Source organism: Nyctereutes procyonoides, unplaced genomic scaffold (genome assembly GCF_905146905.1).
Source record: "Nyctereutes procyonoides isolate TBG_1078 unplaced genomic scaffold, NYPRO_anot_genome, whole genome shotgun sequence".
NCBI lineage: Eukaryota > Metazoa > Chordata > Mammalia > Carnivora > Canidae > Nyctereutes > Nyctereutes procyonoides.
Window position 1 is genome coordinate 1,053,285 of NW_026575030.1, and position 25,001 is coordinate 1,078,285.

The 25,001-nt window shown below is 34.4% G+C and overlaps 1 protein-coding gene across 4 annotated transcripts in view; it reads right to left on the bottom strand.

Moving 5' to 3' along the window:
• Positions 1–410: 410 nt before the first annotated feature.
• CCNT2 (cyclin T2) overlaps positions 411–25,001 on the bottom strand; it is a 44,121-nt gene continuing 19,530 nt past the window's right edge. The window contains exons 3-10 of one of the 4 annotated variants that reach the window (XM_055316468.1): positions 20,701–20,829; positions 18,686–18,746; positions 16,274–16,336; positions 13,090–13,135; positions 11,307–11,470; positions 7,061–7,131; positions 5,400–6,558; positions 411–5,298 (exon numbers count right to left, since the gene is read on the bottom strand). In XM_055316468.1, coding sequence (XP_055172443.1) covers positions 5,231–5,298; positions 5,400–6,558; positions 7,061–7,131; positions 11,307–11,470; positions 13,090–13,135; positions 16,274–16,336; positions 18,686–18,746; positions 20,701–20,829 — 1,761 coding nt within the window. In that variant the 3' untranslated portion in view covers positions 411–5,230. The other 3 variants (XM_055316467.1, XM_055316469.1, XR_008663263.1) reach the window with 3 other exon arrangements.

Sequence of the window (25,001 nt, forward strand, 5' to 3'; positions counted from 1 at the left end):
TCTCTGGGATCAGGCCCTGGGCTGAAGGCAGGCGCTAAACCGCTGAACCACTGAACCATGAGGGATCCCCTCCCTCCAATATCTATTAAGATTCTCGTCAATGCCATCTATTCTATTTATCCTTCCCTGATCGGCCAAACCTTAAACCTCACAACCCTACAAATAGGTACATTTTGTAGGTAAGGAAATCAAGGCCCAAAGTCAAGTAATTCACCCAAGGATATCAGCTACTAAGTGGTGGGTCTGAGACTGGAATACAAACAATCTGAATGAACTCAAAGGTCATACTCCTTGATGATTTATGAAGTTACTCAGAAAGAGAAACTTACATTAAGACCTTATTTCCCGTATTTCCCAAGGACTGAAAGTTATTTCTGATTCACATGAACAAGACATGATAGAGCCTTGGATTTACATTTTCAACAAATTTTATTAATTATTCCTTGTAATAGATACTGAGCTGAAATTCAATAACTAATTGAATTGATGCCTCATACACACATTCCTGTTGGATTTTCTATCAGCAAATACCTTATTCAATAGTCTTTGGGGGTTTGGGGTACATTCAGAAAATAAAATCCCAATCATTGCAGACAACAAATGAGTACATGTGAAGTTTTTCAAACCAAGTGAAGCTGCTTGAAAAACACACCTTAAAAGAATGTACTCATTACTTAACAAACAACAGGCAAATCAAACCAACTACTAAGCAAGTTTTAAGCGAGGCTTTCTCCCAAAAGTTGGAAACATAGGAAATTGGCCCTCAGAATTTCCTTTGGGATTAGAGGATCACAGCGAATGGGTTAACTCACCTTTATGAAAACAGAATTACTCCTAGCCACACAACCTTCAGTATATCTTGCTTATCAACCTATTCTAAAGAACCTGTCAAGTGAAAATAGAAACTAGTAAATTATATAGAACAGAAAAAGGAGTCAGAGAAGCAAAAGCTGGCTGTGCCAAAATCGACACTGTAGAATAAAAAATGGATGCGTGGCATCAGACTTAAATTATACTGAGCATTCCAGACCCACTGGCAAGATCATCTATATTATAAAGGCAAACTTCCCTTACAAAATAAGCAAACTTCTATTTGGCTTACAGAAATCAAATTTCAGATATTAATGTAATTGTGAATTCTCAAATTAATACATCGGTATCATAACTTGTACCCTAGGAGGACAGAGAGAGAATGTGCTGTTTTCCAACACAAAGATCCCCATCTAAACCAGCCTATCTTAAATACAAAGGCACACAAATACACATAAGTATCATTCTGTGAGCTCAGTTAATGCAAGTTTCCTGGATGTGGGATTCACTGACCCTTCATCTGGATAAATGCAGTTAGTGAACCCTATTGCCTCCCAAGAAAGCCTCTTGAGCAAGACTACTAAATCAAGAATTCTTCACAAGAGCTCTCAATTTTTTCTCAGCAAAGAGATCTTAAAACTCACCTAGCAATTTAAGCACAGAAATAGCCAAGAAACAACTGCTTACTGTTTAGATAAAATTTGGGAATGGTGAGATATTTTGAGAATATAAGTCTTCCTTTAGAGCTACTACCATGTTAAAAACAACCACCACCACCCTTACTTATTTCCACAGTAAATGCAAAATACCCTAAAATATCTAACCAAACCCAAGATACTTCTACAGTACACAAATCACGCAGTGGTTTATTTCTAAGGTTGGTTTCAGGAATAAGAATCAGCAACTTAAATTCTCAAGTATAACCAAAAAATGTGCTTAAAATGCTAGGAAAGGCAATTGGTAAGTAACAAAAACATTTAAAATTTGGTTCTCTGAAGTAGACCAGTCATTTAAGTTCAAGGAAGACAGACCAAAAAGATAAGGTATTCTATACGTAATTATAATCTGCTGGTTCAAAGTCATGCAAGCACCTCTCATGTTATTCCACAAAAAACCACTGATGTACCATGGTAGAAACCTGAACTCAACAACTCTAACCAGAATGCATCTGCACACACAGAGAAAGAACAAGATGCACCTGTAATGCTTTCAAAGACAAACCTAAGAAATGAACCTCAGGTTCAACAACAAAAAGAAACTGGAACATTTTGTAAGGTTGTAATCACTAAAGGATAATCCCATCAGTTTGGTAAAGTAGGCCTCCAAAAATGTGTCAATGAAAAGACACTCTTGCTTTTTGGTTCTGAAAACATATCTTAAGTAGCTAAGGCAAATATTTAGGGGGCACAGTTCGATACTGGAAAACTATTAAAGAGGTAGAAGTAAAGCCTTTCTATGCAATGTGCTTCTGCATAAAGGTAACAAAACTATGATCTAGGGAAAAGACAACTGAAAAATGACTCACTCTTTTAAAGGATGTTTAAAGATAATGCTTTTTAATATTTCAAATATTAAAAAAATCTCATCAAAAATGTAAATCACCTTAACAGTACTTTGCACATGTGGAATTTCATATCTAAATCTGATGATACTATTTTGGTTTATTTATGGCTACTTACAAGAAGACTCAGTAATAATGTCCATTCATTGGAGTCTTTTTCTTTGGTTGAGCCTATTGGGACCAGGCTGATGAACTATTTTATGCAAATGAGATGGGGAAAGCAAATTAATGGTAGTATGAGTAATAGGGGTTTTCATTTAATGGAAATGAAACTTAAAAGGATTTTCATATTCAACCCCATGGTGGTTTTGGAAGCTATAATCCTGTTCAGAGGTTAAAGAGTTTGAATAGCTCACACAATCCTGTACAAATTACAACTGGCTGCCCTTTAATAAATAAAGTCATTGTAAAGAATTACATTTACAGAGTGAAAAGTGAATACATAGCATTTCAAATTCAATTTTGGAAGTACTAATAAGTACTGACCCATAACAATATATACTAGCTACCTTTTAAACTGTCCATCATTAGCACCAATAAAGATTCAACAAAATTACCTTTATTCCCACATCTCAAAACAATTCTGCAAATTCTTAGTGAAGTTTAAGTATAGTCACAGACCTTAAATATTCACATTGTTTTCTATGTCATACTGAAAATAAGTTCACTACTTTTTTTGGATATTCTTTACAAAATCTTATTAAAATTCCTGGTATTATCATCCCCAATTATACAGTAGCACGACCACCCTATGTCGTTTCACATGATAGCTCCTTAGAGGTTTCACATCTAAATTACCAAGAACAAAAACCCTTCCCGCCCTCATCTTGCACTCAGCTTAATTCTATACTAGTCCTTGGATTATGTACCACTGTAAAAGTATAACTGTATCAAAATTACCATGTTTATGGATACAATAATATGCCATACAGAGCAACAAAGTTACATGTAATGACAAAGATTACTAAAGTTATGCAAGACAAAGAACAAATGTTAGGACATGCTAGCTAGGCAAAGTCCCTAGAAAGAGGCTCCTAGTATCCTAAGTTCAAATAACATTGACAAAATAATGAACAATTATCTTAAAAAAAATTATAAAGCTACTGGCAAATTAGGTAATTGCTAAATAAAAGAGCACGAGATTAAATTCTCTAATATTTACAACTGCAACATACTTGAGTAAAATTACAATTGTGCACATATCAGTGGCTTTGTAACAAAAATAATTCATATACATAGAGGAAAAAATTAAGACAGTTTTCAGTTCAACAAAAGTTGAATTCACCCCATCTAAAGACACTCAACAGCTCAAAGATTTACCACAGATTAATTCAAGATTAGCTGATAAACTGGAGCCACATTACTGGTATTTAAGACAAATTTTAAACATAGTCTATTGTTTGTTCAGAAGTTAGATGACTGTGCAAACTTGACCTCAACAGGAATATACTGAGATGTGCAAACAAATGTAAAACCTCCACTAGCTTGTTTACCTGGAGGCTACCCCTTTTTTCTCAGTTTCCTGATAACAACCATAAGTTATAAATACAGGTACAATGCACAGTCAGTTATCTTTTCTTTTTATTTATTGTTAGAATATAAAAGAACTGAGAGAGCAACAGGTTTAATTTCATTTCTATAAGGAAGACTGCATTTACCTGAAAAAGAAATATGGCATCACACACAAACACACTTTGGGGGAGGAGTATGTTTAAGAATATGGTGTCATTCTGAACACTAAAGGAAAAGCAATCCCTGTTTACTGTTAAAATATGTAGTGTTAAAGTTCTTTATTTAAGAAAAAAACTTACTAATTCTTCACTATATAAGTTTTTGTGGATTTAGTTTTCAAATCACAGTAATCTACATAACCATTATTAACAGCTCTGTGTTTATAGTACTGCAACAAGCCAACAAACATTTCAAATGCACTTCACATCAAGAGTATGTAAACTTTATTTTTTCCTCTTCAAGCCTTCAGAAAATTAGGGGCTATTTCAGCAGCCAACCTGGTCAGAAGCTCTGAAGGCCAAAGTTCAGTGCCTCACAGTGTAAATAAATGACCATCTGTGGCACTGCATACCCATCCGGTAGTGAAGTGTCCCCCTTCAGTGGCTTCCAGTAAGGCCTAGAGTTTAAGGTTAACATGAAAAAGTGCCACCTTTGTTTTAGATTAGTGATGGACTCTGACAAAATAAAATAAAGTTATATTGTTATACTTACAAGCAGCTCCAATCCTGAGTATTTATGGTAATATCTAAACATACAAAAATGTATGTACATTTTTCTCCACTTTCTTGTAAACAGTTGTCAGTATACTGTTTTATCCCTTTATCATTGAAACATGCAAATCATACATACATACAAGTATAAATACACAAAAGAAAACAATTTACACCCATTCAAAAGCCAAGCAACAACAAAAAATAGCTACAGTATTCAAATTATAAATAATGAATGCTTGAGGCATCTTATATTCCTAGAAGCAGCCAGCCATTCATCCTAATGTTCTTAGCTGCAATTGTAGAAATACTGAGTTTTGCACCTTCCATGCTTTTACAGTATTTATAACACTATCATATGTGGAGATAAAGACTTGTTTACTATAATCTCTTCTTTTCAGAATGAAGAATAAAGCAGCACTTACAAATATTGAAGCAGTGGCAGCAACAGTTACCACTGCCAGATCAGGAGGAAGTTTTCCATTCTAACAATTTTTAAATTAAAAAAGTAAAGGAAAAATTGACCTAAACAAATGATTACATGTTCATTCCTTGGGCACTTAACAGCGAGTCCAGCATGTCGAATGTGTCTTTGTAGTCCATATGCTGGCTGTTTGTACTGTACTCGTGATTGACATCAGGACCGTTGGTCTCCACTGGCTTCTTGTCCAGTTTCACGAGGGTGCTGAGATGTCCGTAGCCCACCTGGTATGTGACAGGGGGAGGAGGGGGTAAGGGATGGTTAAAAACAGAGTTGTGAGAGGATATATACTGCTTAACAGAGGAGGAAGAACTAGATGAACTACCTGAACTTTTGGAACTTTTGCTCATTTTGGAGTGATGGTTGTGAGATGCATCATTGACATGCAGCTTCTTCCTTGAAGAGCTGGAACTAGAGGAAATGCCATCACTGCTCAGGCCGACAGGACTCCTCAGAACAGTGGGTGGTATTCCATCAGCACTGTGTTTACTGCCACCGCTGCTGCTGCCACTATGTGAGTGGGAATGCTTGTGACTGCTGGGGTGGTGGCGGTTGGAGGGATGGTCCTTGTGCTTCTCCTTATGGTCTCTGCTAATATGTGGACTTGAATGCTTGCTCTTCCCACTGCCCTCATCAGAAGAGCTATGTCTTTCTGAGGAAGAAACCTTTATTTTCATTTTCAGTTCTTCTTTACTAGCACTCTTATCAGTGGGTGGTATTGGAATCCGTAACTTCAGTGATCCACTCTTTTCCTTCTTATCCGCCATGTATTTTTCAGGTTTTTCAGTATTTGTGATGGGAATTTTCATTTTAATGGGAGAAGTGACAGAACTGCTGCTGGCTGACTGTGACTGCACGTGTTTGTGTTGCTGTTCTACTTGGGCAGCTATATAATGATCCCTTACATCCAGATCAAGAGTTTCTAGCTTACGTTTTTCCCTATATTTATCTAAAGACATTTTCTGAGGAATTACTCCAGGAGTAGCAGAAATTGGCCCATGGTGTTTACTGCTCCCTGCTTTATGAGTATATTCTTGCTTAATGGATGAATGATCAGAAATTTTGTCAGGTCTGTGATGTAATCCTGAATGCAGTGATATAGAAGGTCCCTGCTGGAAGTTGATGTTGTACTGGCTACCAGACAAAGATGTCTCTTGCTTCTGTGAATATATCTGTTCTGTCCTTGCTGATTCTTGATGTTGAGGCCATTCTTGGTGTGACGACAAACTGTAGGAGGTACTTGGCATTCCTGTTGCTAGCATTGACAAATTATCAGATGTATGGCTGTCTTGAACAGAGATATTTCCTGAATTTAGAGGTACTGGTGCAGGGAATGCTGATGTAGATGGTTTCTGAAAACTTGGGTTTGTAGGCACACCAGTTACACTATCTACTAAAATGGAATTCTGGACCAAAGATGAACCGAGAAGTGGAGTTTCTGAAACTTGTCCATCTACTTTTGGTTTCTTAGCCGCCTGATTAGCCTATTTAAATAAAACACAAAAGAAGCAATGACAGCAAAGGAATTTAATACAAATTTCCTTGCTTTATAAATTCTATGCAAACAAAAATCACACCTGGGGTTCACAGCTTTATGCTGCCAGTAAATGAATGTCTTATTTACAGGCACAAAAGGCGGCTATAAAAGGTGGATACTATTGGTTTCAGAGTTAGATAAGGTTAAATCCAAGCCCAGCATTTGAGAAAGTAATTTAACTTGTCTAGGCTTTAATTTGCCCATTTGTAAAAATAAAAGAGAATATTTTCATTATAACCATTGTGAAAATTAAACAAAAAATTTATAAAGTACTTAACAAAGTCCACTGGACATAGCAGTTGAATAAACTCTGAGTGTATGCAGCTTATGTACACTGTAATCATTTAGGAAATAAGAACATTTAACCAAAAAATTAAAACTGGTTAGCTATGTAACTGTTAGATAAGCAACACACTGATATGCTATTAAAACCCTGCCAATTCTCTTACCCTCCAGTTTCGAATCCTCTTCAACCTACTAGGTGTTTTCTCCAATATTTGTAGAAACTCATGTGTTAGCTCTAAAAATAAAATTTAAATTTAAAACTTAGAAGGTGTCTTTAGAATTTATATTTCTCTCAAGTGGGGAATATTAAAAAGGGGCCTCATGAGTTCATGTACTTCACTGTCATCTTTCTAATTCAACTTTCAGCAAATAAAGAAGTCGACAGGGATCTGAACTGCTATTTACAAAGATGAATTCTTAAAAAAAATAATTTCTCTTTCCCTCCACCCCCATGCTTACTCAGAATTTCTGGAAAATTTGGTAGCATTAAAAGATTCCCTAATTGAAAATCATTTGGTCAACATTATAGTAATAATTATTGCAGGCAAGCTCCATCAAGAGATTCTTTAAAATTAATGGGACAAAAGTTTGAGAAAAGATGTTTGTATAACCCTAAAATACCTTCCTCAAGATATTTAATTACAAAGAGAAGAATAGTAACTTTACAATGGAAAAACCCAGCAGATATCACCTTAACCAAGTAATCACCGTTATCATTCCCAGTAATAAGATTTACTCCTTGAAAAGCAAACCCCTTGATATATGGTATACCCCCGATAAGATACCTTACAGAGTTAGGTATAACCCATTTCCCATTTCTTTCTCTTTTTAAAAGATTTATTTATTCATCAGAGACACAGAGAGAGGCAGAGACATAGGCAGAGGGAGAAGCAGGCTCCCTCCCAAGGAGCCTGATATGGGACTTGATCCCAGGATCCTGGGATCCCGATCTGAGCTCAAGGTAGACACTCAACCAGAGCCACTCAGGTGCACCCTGTTTCCCATTTCTGTTGTATTCTTGCCAAAAATGCGTAATTTCAATCTAATATTGAGAAACATTAAACCCCAATCGAGGAACATTCTATAAAATAAGTGACCATTATTTTCCAAAGTGTCAAGGTCATAAGAGAATATAAAAGATAGAAAAATCGGTATAATTTGGAGGAGATTTGGGGGCAGCCCCGGTGGCTCAGCGGTTTAGCGTCTACCTTCAGCCCAGGGCGTGATCCTGGAGTCTCAGGATCGAGTCCCACGTCAGGCTCCCTGCGTGGAGCCTGCTTCTCCCTCTGCCTGTGTCTCTGCCCCTCTCTCTCTCTCTCTCTCTGGGTCTGTCATGAATAAATAAAATCTTAAAAAAAAAAAAATTTGGAGGAGATTTAAGGGGCTTGTCAAGCAAATGCAACACGGGATCCCAGAATAGAAAAACTGAGGACATCAAATAAAACCTGTAGTTTAGGTAATAGTATTGTACCAACATTAATTTCTTGGTTTTGATAGTCATGTATGTATGTAAAATGTTCACAGAAAAACCAGTAAAAGCTGTAAAACTGTACTATCTTGTAATTTAAGTTTAAAATTATTTCAAAGCTAAACAAAAATTCCTCCACCTATACCCATAGCCTCTTAGTAATTATTACCATTAACATATTAGTAAAACCACCCTTGGTCATATATTTTTAACTCATTTTTTCCCTTAAATTTAGGATGGGGATGACTTACTTTTCCAAGGTGGTATGGTTATGATGAATTCTACTTTCCTACCTCAAAATAGTGCCATTAATAAAGCTACTGACCACTCAAGACAAACAAACATACCGGTCAAATGAATTACAGTATCATGTAATATTAATGCAAATTCCATAGAGGCTACATAGATTTATTATTTTTAGTACACATAGTAAGCTTCTCTGTAAACTATTCTAGGCAAACATGCTAAGATTGATAATGGAAATTCAGACAATATAGAATTTTTCTTGAAGCAAAAAATATGCAAAAACTCGGCACTTATGTTCATAAGCTGTGACAACTAAAACTTGCTCAACATTCATTAACTTTTACATCCAGTTTGAAAACAATCTAATGCCTGGACTACTGTATTTCCTAATTTGAAAAATTCCCACCTTTCTATACTTTGGACACAAATCTAGCAGATACATAATACTTTTGAATCCAAAATTAACAAGAAATTATTTTGATTTAACAGCTTGGTTGTCAAAGATTAAATGTAGATAGTTTCCAGTCCAAAACTTGCCTATATAGCAGGCACAAAATATAAGTTCTGTTTTTATTTTCTTACTGAATTTTATAGTGGAGGATCAAAAGAATCTATCAAATAATCACCAATATATTAGTAATGTGCACAAAAATCACAGTATGATGCTTAAAACAGAGACTTTTTCCCCCCTCAAAGTTAGGATACAGAAAAAAAATTCAAAATGCAAAAAACACATGAAGGTTTGTTGTATCATAAATTATGAAAAAAATTATAACTGCAAAACAAAATTATAACTGCAAAACAACAACAGCAAACGTTACAGATAGGCCAAGTCCAAGCCAATGCTGTTTCTACAACAGTCATTAAATGAATTATTTTAGTGAACACTGATGCTTAAACACCAGGCTGAAATTCAGATATATCTTCAACTGTTATTTTTTTTCTTTTTTTTGTGACCAAAACACAGAGAAAGACTGCTTTATGAGATGCTGAAATTGTCAATGTCTTAAATGTCCTAGATTCCTATTCAATGGCTCTTCAAATGAATAACAAACTGGAGCCTTTTCAGAATGGAAGCAGAAGGATCATTTCAATGGCCCCTGCTGAGTCAAAACAACTTTAGAAATAATTTAAAAGCACTGTTAAGAGGCAGATTACTTGCTTTTTGTGAACTTTGTTTTAGGATCAAGTACATAAACTATTTTTATTCAGATTATACCTACTTTATCTCATCTGTTAATTGCTGAAGTACCATGGTGGCATAGATAACCTAATTTTCAAGTCAAAAGAAAAATAGCCCCCAATGGCTTTTAGAAGACGCCATTTTCAACTCATTGAAGATTTCTTTCTCTCTCGTTAAACTATAAAAAAACCTCTGGCAATATAAGAAAAAGAACATAATCATGTGGCAGTAATATAGCATGAGATACTCTGCAAGAAATTTTTCAAGGGAAAAACCCCTGAAAATCAAGAGATCTACAAAGGAAGGATATTTTACCAGAAATGTAGACAAACCACTGCAATTATGACCTGTACCTTGTGTATGTAAACAAAGTTTTATTGGAACCCAGTCATACCCATTCATTTACAGACTGCCTATGGCTGCTTTCTTTCTAGCTACAGTGGCTGAGTTGTATAGTTGGCATAGACAGAAGGGCTCATAAATCCTGAAAAACTTACTATTTGGCCCTTCACAGAAAAGAAACATCTAGGTTACAGAAACATGTTGAGATTTTACTAGAAGATCACATATGAAACCTAGAAGGGTCTCTATGTAGAAGACGTCCTCAGTAGCAACAGGTATAAATCCTATTTTCCCATTAGCTTCAATTTTGCAACAGAAGTTTAGCGAAAGTCCACAAAAATAAGCTGAAAACCTAACATACCAGTTTAAGTGTATTTTTGGTAAGAAGTGCAATCTATTTCCCTTTCTGAAATCTACAGTACTTGGTTAAATAAAATGTCTTACTCCTCAAGAATCTCTACCTCTGGTCAGCTTCTCTTATATCTTAACCAGAGAAATTTCTTATTTGGAGACCCAATTCCAAGGTCACAATTTATAGAATTTGTATGCTGATTTTATTCATACTTAATGCAAGGCAACAATGACATACGTCACTACAGTGGGACTACAGAGCAAGGAATATTACCCTGAGATACCTTTATTTCAATGCTTCACATGTACTACAAGTTATAACCGACTTTGAGATTCTTGTACTACCAACCTATACCATTATAAATCATATATATATATATATATATATTTTAAAAATCCTGAAAGAGCTTTGATGTTCATTGGTGGTTAAAATATGTTCAAGTTTTTAATTATTTATTTTTTCAAGTTTTTTTTTCTTCGTTTAGGCTAACGAATCCTTATTTTTATCCTATTCATTTGACCATGTAATTATGTTTTTAAGTTAAAATGTTAAAATGAACTTATAGTTATGTTTTTAAGGAGTCTCTTAACTCTTGAAACACAAACTGAAATATTAATAGTTGAAGAGATACCTGGGATTAATATCAAAATAACTAAAGAGTTCCAGAAGGGGAGACATTGGAGTGGCCAGAATTGGTAACTGTTCACTTAAGTATAAGCCTACAGGGATTCATTCTTTTTCAAACCTATACAAAAGTAGGCAGAATTTTTCCATAATAAAAAATGTTTTCAATGTAAAGAGATTTTTTTAGCTACTTACCATCTAGTAATTCTAGAGTAACCGTAGGATCCACATATTCCCACCAATGTTTTCCATCAGTTGACACAGGAATCTCCCAATTGGACCATTTGCAAGCCAAATGAATACATACACATGCTATCACTGTTGGTTTGTACTGAAGACAGAAGGTGGTAAGGTGCAGACTGTTGTAGAGCAGGTTTGAAAACGAAGAACCATAGTAATTCAAATATGTAAAACAAAGAAAAATATTTCCCAGTAAGATTAAAGCAAAAACAGAGGTTTTTTCTATAAGTCTAGAGTACAAAACCTTATTTTATTAAACTAAAAACTAGCACGAGTTATAAAATTTTAATACTAAAAACCTACATAAATTATGAACATTATCCATATTCTGTCTGACTCCCCAAGAGCATTATAGTAATATCTATTACTGTTAATACATTAATATTTCTAAATTTTGAAGTAGTTTACTTTTTTATAAAAGGAGGGGAAGACAGTATATTTTCAATAATCAGCATAAACAAGTATAACATTTTAATTTTTTGTAGCCTTTTTGTTTCTTATGTAATGCCATGGCAAAAGAATAAAGAAAAAGCAGAAGACTGTAAAACTGACAAAGTAATTTCAACATCACATTATAGAATCAAGTAAGAATCAGGAATCCTACCATCTGATGTGAGGTAACATAGTTCTCAAGTCAAAGAGAATCTAACCCTGATCTATATAAACCTCTGTCTCCTTTCTGGCGAAGCCACAGAGAAAACTTACCTTCTGGTGAAGAGCTGCAAGGCCCAATGCTGCCATACACTAGAAGAATGCTATCTTTCTCCTATTATATGTCCCAAACTGGGCACATAACATGTGACAACTAGCTTTTTCTAACCAATGTTTTATATTTAGTACTTTCTTTTTTGTTGTTCAAAATTTCTAGGGATAGAGATTAAATTCCAACAACATATACCTAAAGAAAATATATTGGCATTTGCCAATCCAATGTTTTACATAAAACTTAACAGTGTCACAAGAAATTGAGGACCACACAATGCTAGTTTGGTCCCCTCCTCCCGAATGACCCATTAAAAAAACAAATTTACGGCATTAATATAATTAACCCAGAACAGAATTATGTATTAGATATTAAAGGCTTTAAAAAAGTTATTCTTTCATTTCTGCTCAGAATTGATGAAAATGTTTATCAACTGCAAACCCACACCATTTTTTCTTTATGTAAACTGAAAAGGAAGTTTTTTTAAAGTAAAAATTGTACTTATGCAAATCTAGGCACTGACAGGACTTGGCTACTTCTGATTTACAACTAGTATTATCTGGGCATTATCTGGAAAAAGAACCCATGTTATATAAATTTTATTTATTAAAAAATACTTTAATGATTATTTTAAAGTTAAGATTGGATCAATGTGAAATTTTAAAAAATATTGTCATTTAACTATAATTGTAAACTAGAAATAGCTTTATACTTACCAAGTTGCTCGAATTTCTACGTTAAGTTTAGCTCTTTGTAATCTTTAGCTGCTATTCAGGCTACCAATTTTAGACTTATGCACTCACAAATCGAGAATATGTCATCAGAAAGCACCACTACACTTCACAATGTGCATTTAACCCCTCTGTGCCAAAAGTCCCTTGTACAATACACCGCAAAGCAGACAGGAAGGTACCACCACAGTAGATGGTCCAGTCTCCTGTTGCAACAAGGGTAAGAGACACATTGAGGGGGCCCTGCATTAAAGGAAGCTATAGTGTGCTACAACAGTGCAACAAAGAGGGTCAGGATAACAACCTGTTGGTAGCCATGAAATAGGATGTCTGTGCCAAATCCTTGCTTGCTGTAAGAAAAGAAAAAAAAAACGAAGACAATACTATCAGCTTTATTGTGCTACCATCAAAAAGTTCTCAACACAACAAAAACTTCAAAGTTTTGTACACAAAAAGTAAATTTTACTTACTACTTACAAATATCACAAGAGCGCCATCATTTTCTATACTACTGAAAATCTTCAACAACATTCACTCAAATGTTTCTTGCTATCCCCCAAAGATCTGAGAAACAAGCCGATTTGCTTTTAGCTAGCCAGTTACAAGGGCTAAACTTGTTACTAAGTTAAGCATCTAGTCAGCTAAAAGTTGCAATAAAGCATTCTCCTGGATTTAAAAAAAAAAAAAAAAAGAAGAAGAAGAAGAAGAGAAGATTTTGAAGTCTAATACAAAATACAAAGAGTTGCCTGCCAGACTTAATCCTCAGTCATCATATTTAAGTTGGCTTAAGTACTTCCATCCAAAGAAAAGAAAACAAAACAAACCCCCACCCCCCAAATTCAAGAGAGCACAAACTGCCCAGTTTTTCATGCTACTAAGCAACAACAAGGAATAAACAACCTAGAAACATCCTAAGGGTATAGATATAGAAAACTACACTGAATATATATTTTTTATAGAATCCAATTGTCAACTTTAGAAAAGATATAAGTACTCTAGGGAATCAGGATGCTTCAGCACTGGTCCCCAAAGGAAAAGCAAATTTTAACTAGCTTTTAAGACACTGAAATTGAAAACAGTACCCCGCTCACCTTATCTGTATCGTATTCTTCCCAATAGGGATTCTGGTGCTATAATTTCCCCTTTTCCCCCAATTACATTCATAATTAATTGATGTACCTTATCCCTCTGCTCACCTAGGATCAGTTTACCTCAACTCACCCCTCTCTAACAGGCCTATTTTTTTCATGGCACCTGTAATCCCTGCTGCCCCTTGTGGATCACCAACATAAGGGATACAAAAGGGATTTGGGCTTAGCAGAGTTGTGCTAAGGAAGAGTGTCAAAGCATCAGATGTCTTGGAGGCAGTGTGACTTATGTATGGCATTCTTTCCTGGTGGGGAGGGAAGGAGAAATCACAGAAATGAAAGGTCCCTGTAAAATGACATTAGCCAATTCTGCAGCAAAGTAGCATAATATCGACTTTCTCATCTCCAGAGGGGGTGGGACAGGGGGAGAAGAATTTTAAAGAAACCAAACCATTTACCACCCCCATATCCCCAAAGAATCAAAATATGTAGAGAAGGAAGTAAAAATAATTTTAAATTGCCATAGCAGTTTTCACCTCAGAATATATCTAAATTTAATAACCTATCAACAGTGTGCAATAGAGGAAGAATGTAGGAAAAATGTTCTTTTGTTAGCTGAAAATTTTAACAGAGCAAAGAAAAACAGACACCAAACATGAAAGAATGTTTTTAAATGGAGTGAGATGTAAACTATAGTTACCTGAAATGTTAGTCAGACAAAATGGAAGTTAAACATATGTAAGATTTGTACTAAAATTTAAGAATCGGTCACATTTTAACCATTAACAACAAAAAATTAAGACTTAAATGTTCTGCTTGGGATAAAACCTCAAATTTCTAGTTTTTGTGAATTTTTAAAAAACTTACTATCCAACTCTGCAAATGAATGCACTTGATGTCTCTAGCTTTAGATATAGGGGAACATGCAAAAAAAGCTACTGAATTCTGATTAAGGATCTTTAAGGATGACTCAAATTTCACAATGATATTAATCTGAAAATCCAGTTTCATCTCGAAGTACACACACATATATATATATATATATTTTAACCTATAAAAATATCTTTTTTCTATCTTTTTTTCATTAGGCTTAAAGGAAAGTTACATGGACTCCTCATTATTCTGACCAAACAGCTTATTCTTTCAAGTTTACAGGAAAACTACTCTAACTTTTCCTTCTTAATTCAAACAAATACACTAGTTACCTACATAATTCTATACTACATGGTAATTCTGGGGATAAAAATAAGCTCTAAATTATATTCTGATAACCATGAATTACAGGAACCATAATTAATTATGTTCTATCAGCCATAACATGTACTAGCTATTAGGATCATGTACTAGCTATTAGAATCAACTGGACTTTCAGAAGTCCAGTTCTTTTTTTTTTTTTTTTTAGAAGTCCAGTTCTTAACAACGACACTGTAACAACAGATTTGTTTTAAATATAGCCATTAACGTATGAATTCAATTTAAAATGAATAAACTTAAAATATTCAGATAAACACTAAAAAAACAAAGCAAAGCCCTTATTAGTCTTACCCATTTTGTTTAGAATAAACCTAAAGAAGTCTGGGGGTAAAAGAATGAAATTGCAGAATCTCATTTTCAAAAAGTAACAGAAAAAGGCACAATGAAGGTTCCAAGCGTTTCTTCTTAGTACATTAACACTTCAAATGGGAAACAGCAAAGTAGAAGTAGTGTAACAACATGCAACTACTTAAAGAATATTTCTAGGGATACAAGAACAGATACATAGGATTCATTAACAAGAGTAGAAAAATGTGTACCACATGCTTTATAAACAGTAAAGCAAACAATACAAAAAGTTCCTACTCCTGTTTTAAAAGGTTTAATAGGCACATCACATGCTGTCTGTAGCATACTATATTTCCCTATTACACACACAAAGGAAATTATTTTCAGTAATGCTAAAGAACTTTGAAAAATGCATTAAGTCAATTTTGTTCAAATGAATATGGGGAAAATATTTCCAAAATGGCAAATCTGCTAAGACAATTTTTATCTGAAAGATCTGAGGGTGGCCTCCAAATTCTTAAATTATAATAATTGTTTAGAAGTCAATGAAAGTTTGAGATAGACCAGAAATTTTCTGCATGTATATTTTGATGGCCAACTTCTTAAATATTAAATGAAATGAGAATGGCTTAGCCCAATGGGGAGGTAGGATAAAATCTTAATATTTGGAAGCCCTCCAATTTTTAGTGAACAGAAATTCTCCTGTAAGTTTATTTATTTTTCTCCTGTAAGTTTAAAGGAAGCTAATTCACCAGGTAGAACTACATACAGAAGTAGATGAATAGGTAGATGGAGAACACCAAAAGTTGTTGTTTCAAAACATTTGTACTTAATTTAGAAGTTTCAAAGATCACTTACCTCTTACTAACTGGGTACATTTCACCACATCTGTGTGTGGATGTTCAATGGTGATCTCAAAACCTGAAATGAAAAGCACTTTTTTCCCAATCACTTACCACACTAAAATACTTGCCTGAGAAATGTCATTCATCAGCACAACCATAAATGTGTAATATACTATTCATTATTAAAAAGATCCAAAGACAAAGTTATTTTCTGTCACTGATAATGCTCATTATACTTTCAAGGACAAGAAATAATTTCTTCTCAGAAACAATGTTCCATTTAATGAAAATTGGTAGCAGTTATTTATAGATTGGGGTGATACTTATTAAAAATTCTGAGTAAGTTTGAGATTACCCTAAGGTTAAAAACAAACTAAAATTATGGAAATTACAACTATTACGCAAAGAATTCAACTATGTAACATATTTGTAAAATGTATTTCAATTCTTTCAGAAGATGTAAACAGGGTATTCTCATAAATATAATCCCTGAGCTACAGTGGGAGAAAAGGCCTTTTGGGATGCCTGGGTGGCTCAGCAGTTGAGCGTCTGCCTTCGACTCAGGCCGTGATCCTAGAGTTCCGGGATCGAGTCCCACATCAGGCTCCAGCAGGGAGCCTGCTTCTCCCTCTGCCTGTGTCTCTCATGAACAAATAAATAAATAGATCTTTTTAAAAAAAAAAAAAAAAGACCTTTTAAATGTTTATAGTCCTCTTATTTTCTTAGTATTTAGTATGCCGTAGATGAAAGGGTTCCAACCAGTTAGATTATAACTACATTTCACTGATAATATAAGTTATTAAAACAAATGAATCGGGATGCCTGGGTGGCTCAACAGTTGAGCATCTATCTGCCTTTGGCCCAGGGCGTGATCCCAGAGTCCTGGGATTGAGTTCTGCACTGGGCTACCTGCATGGAGCCTGTTTCTCCCTCTGCCTATGTCTCTGCCTCTCTCTCTCGGTCTCTCATAAATAAATAAAATCTTTAAAATAAAAGAAAAGAACCTGTGGCCTCAAGATTCTTTAAATCACTGTTTTTAAAACCAAAGACAAAATGCTGAAAGAGCTTTCAATGTCTAATCAACCGTTAGGTAGGGCAGGGTTTTTCCTTTTTTTTAAAAAGTGGAGGTCACATCTAGTGTCTTCAGCAGTAGTAAATGAATAACATCCTAACAAAGGGGTAATGTAGATTTTTAAAATTGTTGTGTGATCTATTTATATTTCTACTGTAATTAAACCTGCAAAATCACACTTTAATCAAAACCAGAGAAGTATATCTTATAAATTCTAAAATTTCCCTTAAAATAATCTAATTTTCCTTTTAACCTTTATTACGCAAATCTTTCTAAATTTCAATTTGTTGTTGTTTTTGTTTTCATTGAGTTCGATTTGCCAACATATAGTATAACACCCAGTGCTCATCCCGTCAAGTGCCCTCCTTAGTGCCCATCACCCAGATACTCCAACCCCCAGTCCACCTCCCCTTCTGCAACCTTTTGTTTGTTTCCCAGGGTTAGGAGTCTCTCATGGTTTGTTTCCCTATCTAAATTTCATATTCATAGAATTTTATATAATAAATGCAGTAACATGCTAAATCATTAGATTCGGAGAACAAGACTCCTATTTTTATATCTTTTTATACTATAAAAACATCAAGCAAGCTACTTTTCTAAAAAAAAAAAAAAAAGGATGTCATAATGGGAGGCTATGATTATCACACCTCTCTTCAACGACTAGGAATAGAGTAATAAATAACTACCATAGTGAATAATGGTTACTTCTAATGCATACACTATGTGGTACATGTTATTTATACACTCTTATCTTCAACTTCACAATGTTAAGGCAGACATATACAGAACGGAGGTATGAAAGGTAAAACAACTTTGCTGAATTTTACAAAGCAAGTCAAAGGCCTACAGATTTTTAAACCAAGATCTCCATAAAGGTCATGTTACTCCCATCACACACTAAGTTCTTCCCGAAGTAATCTATGACTTTGCACAAGACAAAATTTCTCAGGTCTCAATTTCCACAATGATAAAGTGAAAGATTAGAATAATCTTTAGCAATCAAATTGCACAAAACTTGCAAACGATATAACTTTTAGAAAAGGATGATCAACATTTAAATAACTGTGTCACATTAAAAGTGTAATAATTTCATTAAATACTGACTATAAGTCAGAATATTTGCACACTCTATAATCATATGCAATCTTTCACAATGAAAACTATGTTTACCATTCAATTAATTATGCCAAATGAAATTTAAAAAAAAAAAAGGTTTCCTAATAACCAGGCAATACCATTCTGGTCCCATACCTTGTTTTAAAACGACACTTTCTTCAATGATAAATTTATTCCATCTTTAGAATACTGTACTGTAGAGCATACGTAAAAACAGTATCTGACATAAATACATACCTAGGGTTTGTAGCATTATGGTTTCAAGTAAAACCAGTTCTTGAGTCTGTTGAAGGTAAGCCTGTCAGGTAAAAATAATAACATTAAAATAATTAAGATAAACACTACTAGACTATGGGACCATTAAATCTCATAAAAATTAGAGACAGATTACAAAAGAACCAGAGTAGTTTGGAAACATAAAGGAAATAAATTGAGGGTGACAGAGAAATCCTATTTTCTGCAACCAATCTAAACTGAATTACTTCTAATATAGGATATGTAAGCAAGGTAAAACAAAAAACAACAAAACCCCTAAAAAGACAACAATAACATGAAAGGAGGTAGAGCTTAACTTAAAGTAACACTGTCCAGCCTACAACATAAAACTTCACATGGGCACTGGTGCTTCAAGACACTTAAGATAGGCATATCTCTTCAGGTAAGAACACTAAATTCAAACCTGCCTGCAGAGAAAAGGCATATCAACTCAGTCTAAGATATTTCATGTGGTAATTCCTTGATGGTCAGAGTAAGTCAGTGAGTTCTTTTTTACAAACTTTCTGTCTTCAGAAAAGACAAAATACAATCAAAGCAAACCCTCAAATCTCTAGATTAAAACACTTTGGATGTAAAATACCAAAAGAATTTATCGTACACCCACAGGGAAATAGAGGACCTTCTCTTTCAACTTCAACAAATCATTCCCCTAGGGCAATTACTCTGGGAATAAAGAGTATGAAAAATTTCTACCATTATCAAATTTCTTAAATTATGACAACTGAGTAAGGTGATTAAAATAAATACATCATATCTAAATATTCAAGTAAGGATATGCTGCTAAACTCAGAGTGAAAAGCACCTTTCTGTCTCTTTATGAAAAGGTCACTAAGATGATTTTTTTAAAAACATAGATTTCTATTATTTGAATATCAAGTATTTATCAAAAATAATTCTGATTTTTAAAGTTAATAAAAATTAGAAGAACAATCTCTGAATAATCAGTCTTTATCACCAAATGATTACATTAGTATCTCATTCAAAGCCAACATGTAAGATAAAACTTGTCAATAAAAACTCAGATATATTTTTAAAAAGTCAGATATACTTAATCTGGACCTTAAGATTGAACTAAATGAAAGTGAACTGATACAATCTAGCACTCATTCAGTAGTTAAAAGTTTCTGATAAAGGAACACATCCATAATACAAATGCTGGGAAAGTGAATTTAAAGGTCTAGGGATCCCTGGGTGGCTCAGAGGTTTAGCGCCTGCCTTTGGCCCAGGGCGCGATCCTGGAGTCCTGGGATCGAGTACCGCATTGGGCTCCCGGCATGGAGCTTGCTTCTCTCTCTGTCTGTGTTTCTGCCTCTCTCTCTCTCTCTCTCTCTCTCTCTCTCTCTCACACACACACAAATAAATCTATCTTAAAAAAAAAAAAAAAGTCTAGAATTCTACCTTCTGTTATAACACTTTAAAATGGCACTTTCAAACAAGGTCTGTTAAAATGTTGATGATGAACAAGTTCTTCAAAACTTGCATTACTCTTAATGAAAATTAAAATACGAAAAAAAAAAACCCTCTTGTGAAAGCATAGTAAAATAGCATCTTTATGTGTCAGTATCAGAGAGATAACTATTGGTATACATGCATTAACCAAGGAACAACTCTGTAGAATTACTATTTACTGATCTAGGGACAAGTCCAGAGGTTTTTCTTTCCTTTCCTTTCCTTTTTTTTTTCATTGCCGACAATTTTAGAGGGTTATCTCTGGTCTCAAATGGACCCAAACAACAGAGGTGATATGACTTACCCTCTACATATACCATAGGTTTGCTGTGAGGATAATCAGCAAAACATGAAACACTTGTAAACCACCCTTGAATCATAACCTTAACATGATTCAGAATGACACTGAAATTCATGTACATACACAAAATGTTTTGTTAGATTACTCCCTGGTTATTATATTCCTAAATGATAAAAGAAATAATCAGCAGTTGGAAGGCAACACCAATTGAATTATTTTTACATACATCACATTTAGTATCCAGCAGTGGCTCTAGGGGATGAAGACAAGCATGTGCTACTTTGATAACATGTTCAAGTTTTCGAGCCTGTTCTTCCACTTTTGCAGCCAAAAATAATGCGGTAGGTGATATTATCTGCAGAAAAGATAAAAATTTGATGATTTAAAAGTAAAAAATTTTGGAAAAACCTTCTACTTTCTAAGGGAGGGGCGTGCAAGGAAGGAATGTAGTTTTAAAAGTATAAATTGTGAGTTAGGCTATAACAAAATTGATATATAACAGTTTTAATAAAGTGATTCATTAAATAGAACTAGTTACCTTAGTCTATAAAACCTGCTTTACTTGTTTTGCAAACAGAATACCAAAGGGAAGAAGGAAAAACACTTCTACTTGGGCTAACTAAAAGAAACTTTATATCATATATTAATGTTTATTGTAGAAGAGGTAAAAAAAAAAACTCAAGCAAAATAAAGCCATAGTTTTAAAAAATATGAATAGTAGATAAATATACCCAGATTTTCCTTCGTTTTAGTTATAGCCACTACTTTCTAGGGTTCTTTTAAATGAATCAATAATTCATTGTGTGGCTAAGAGCTATACAATATTGCCTTTGGGACAGAAAAAGGATCTATAAGGCAAAGATTTGGAAGATTTGGAATGTGAAATTGCTACCTAGTGTCTCTATTACTTCACTACAGCAGTATTAAAAGTGGCCTTTTTAAACCAGGATATAACATGTAAGATAAATCAATAGAGTAGAAACATTGCCAACAGGAGATCAAGAAGTAAGCAATTTTTTTTAGCTTTAGTAAGTTTTATGTTCTTGGGATTGAAGAACATAACTCTACAAAGATACTAAGAGAAATCAATTTTGACCAATATTTACCCAAAAAGTTAGTTTAATAAACCAAATTAATTGCGGACTCAGAAAATATGCTTATTCTAAATTCAAATAACCTAAGATTACACAGAAGAAATTTCTCATGGGAAGATGATTTCTAAATCTCAAGAGTCAGATTCATTATTTTCTAAGAGATGAACGTCTGAGTCTCACTGTATGGGGCATTATCAATCACTATATAGAAACAATGCCAAAAGAGGGAGGGGAGGAGAGAAAGAGATATAAATCATGCTACATGATTTGGGTAGTTAACATGAAGAGAAATTTTCTGATACAAAAAAGTGGACTCTCTTCTCTTTTAAAATAATTTACATATAATGCCGAGCCATGAAATTTAACCACTGGATTTTTGGATCTGAAAGGGACCTTCCTAGTCCAACTGCATTTGCTGATGAGTAAATGGAGTAAAAACGACTTCAAGAAATTCTCTTCCTGATGTATACATGTTTAAAACAGACCTAAAATTAAGTGAGTCTGGCTCCGAACAACATTACTGGTTGGACTAGTAGGACTAATTTCAACTTGAACTTTCAACTTATTTCCATCTTTTAAAACTAAAATTACAACAAGGAAAAGATGTAAAAATCGAGAATGCTCAAAAAAGCAACTTCTTAGTTTTCAAAGACTTAGAATAAACTAATATTATTCTTTACAACGGATTTAGTTATGCAACATCAAAATTAGTTAATATTCTTGAAATACCAGCTAAATAGCAGTCATGCGTGGGTTTTTCTGAAAGAGAGAGAGTACAAGAGAGTGTTCAGTTATTTCTTCCACATATTAAAGATTTCCAATACTGCTACCTACCTACTTCGTTTGATTAATTCCTTTTCTATTTAAAGGCTTACCTCATTCTAAGGAAAATTCCTGAGTCAGACTGAAGCACCATTCCTTATTCAATAGGAAGCTGCATATTTCTATTATTGTACTTTCACTGTATTCTAACTTCTGGCTTATTAATTTTGTCTGCCCTACCAGTCTAGGAGCAGCTTAAATATAGAGACTGAATTACTCATTCACGTTCCCATTGTCTCCCATCGTGCAGCTGCTGTTCAATATATTTGCCAAATGAATGCTATGTGGATAATCCACATGTAAATATAAAGGCACCGATATTAAATTCAAAGTATTCCAAATCCCACAGTAAAAATCTAAGAGCCAAAACCAAGGTAAGAAATGCAAGAAACAATGAAGATACTCTCAGTTTCCCACAATCTCTCACTTTTCATCTAATTCATGTTTAAGAGGGGAATAGCTGAGCCAGCCATCAAATGCTGGAACTATTTACTAGAGTGAAGCAATACAGGCTCAAGTCAAATGCCAAATTAGACTGAACTCAATACTTAAACTTCCCTCCTAACTGCCAGATGATCCAGGATTTCTCTTACTCGTCTAAAAGATACCTCTAATAGTCTCCAATGAGTTCTTCTTGGTAAAATCTCTTAGGATTCCCAGTCACTGCTTCATTCTCTTCAGACTTTTTGTAAGCCTCAATAATATCAAGAAATACTTTCAAACCACACAGCTTTTCTCCTTACAAGTAGTCTCAATGGAAACAAAGTATGTGTACTAGTGAATGGTTCTAAAATTCTATGAATAATTAAAAAAATTAAATGTTCAGATAGCTAAGCAATGATCTTCAGGGTAGATTCCTGGTTTATTTACCCACACTCCTCACAGAAGTCTTTCTGTTCCCTCTAAATAGGGCTCAATTCTCATCCTCCTCCAGTGCAACACTAATACCCAACACTCTTCCAAAGTTCCTGGTGAAATCCACTAACTCCATTCACATTTCCTCCTCTACAGCCTGCAAACATTTTACTCCATCAGTGCTGTAAAAACAAAACAAAACAAAACACCTTTTTAGATAAATACTTTGCGAATATCCATGTGAGGCTTTAACTTTAAGGATGACTAAGGAAAATAATCAAGCTAGGTACTGCTTTTTTTTGTATAGAAAGCTGATTTTGTTGTAGGACTTATTGAAAGGAAAAGAATTCCAAAAGTTTTAAGTAATGGCTATATTATTAGTTGGTCTGTGGCTTTTAAAGGTAAGTATGCTTTTGAAGGCAACAAAAATTAGTGAATGTAAACTTGGTTTAGTCAAAGAATTCACACCAATACTGGAATAGATACTTGGTCCAAATGAGCAAACAACTACAAACTGAGATTTAGTTCACTGGGGAGAGGAACCATGCACTATCCATCTTGCGTTCGGTTATCTAATTTAATAAACTTTCTCAAATTACTATAACTAAAGGAAATAAAACTGACTTTTAAATAGTGTCCAGAATTTGTCAGCCTAGCAGATGTACAACTATTTCAAAGGGATATTACATTCTCAAAACAAGACAAATTTCTACAGAAATATACCATACAAATCATGGAGAGGGGGAGGTAGAGGTGATGAAGCCAGCTGTAGCACAGTAGTCAGGCTGCCTCAGTGGAATCCTGGCTCTGTTATCTGACTAGCCTAGGCAAATTACTTATTCTCTTTGTGGCTCAGTTTCCGCATCTGTAAAATGGGAGAAATAGTATCTGCTTGTAAAATTATGATGAAGATTAAATGAATCAATATATGTAAAGCACTTAGAATAGTGCCCCAGAGTAATAGGACTCAAGTATTATCATTACTATGTTGTAAAGTTAAACAACTGTGTATTGCTAATGCTGATCTTAAAATTAAAAAGTGATTTAACATGCTTTTAAAAATTCCCTTCTTTCTCGCTCATCATCTTTCTTTCACAGTTAAACGCAATTCTTTAAAGATTCCATGTAATCCTAAACTGATTCAGATACACTAAACTGGTGACACACATGACTACAATGATTACGCATCAATATTCCTTTTGTCCCTTCTCCCTCCAGTTGTTTTCACTCCCTTCTCTTTTTCTCCTCCTTTGTTTCCATTCCTACCTCTTGAATCTGCTTCTCCATCTTTTCTCCTCCTGCCCATTCCTGGCCACTGTCCCCTTTCTGCTCTTGATGCCCTCACTGCTGACATTCTTCACTCTCCGCTGATGGTTTCAACCTTGGTATTTGGAAGCAAGGTCAGTTTGAATTAACAAATGCCTGGGTAATTTCTAAATCACTGATGGTGGCTGTACCAGTCAGCTTCAAATGAATCATTCTGGTCTTTATTCTTTCAGTAATTAATTTTGTGCAAACAGCTTTTGTGTACATCTGTATTTAAGAACTAGCCACAGCTGCTTTATCACTCAAGTTTAAATTTCCTAATTCAGAAGAGTCCTAAAAGAAGCAAAGACTTCCATGTCCACCTTCTATTTGCTAATATGTCATCAATAGGCTTATTCTAATCTGTTCTTATGTTTCTTTCATCTTTAGGCCCTACAGGCCAATGAAGCCACTTCTGCCCTGTTCCTTAACTGCCCCCAAATTCCCCCAC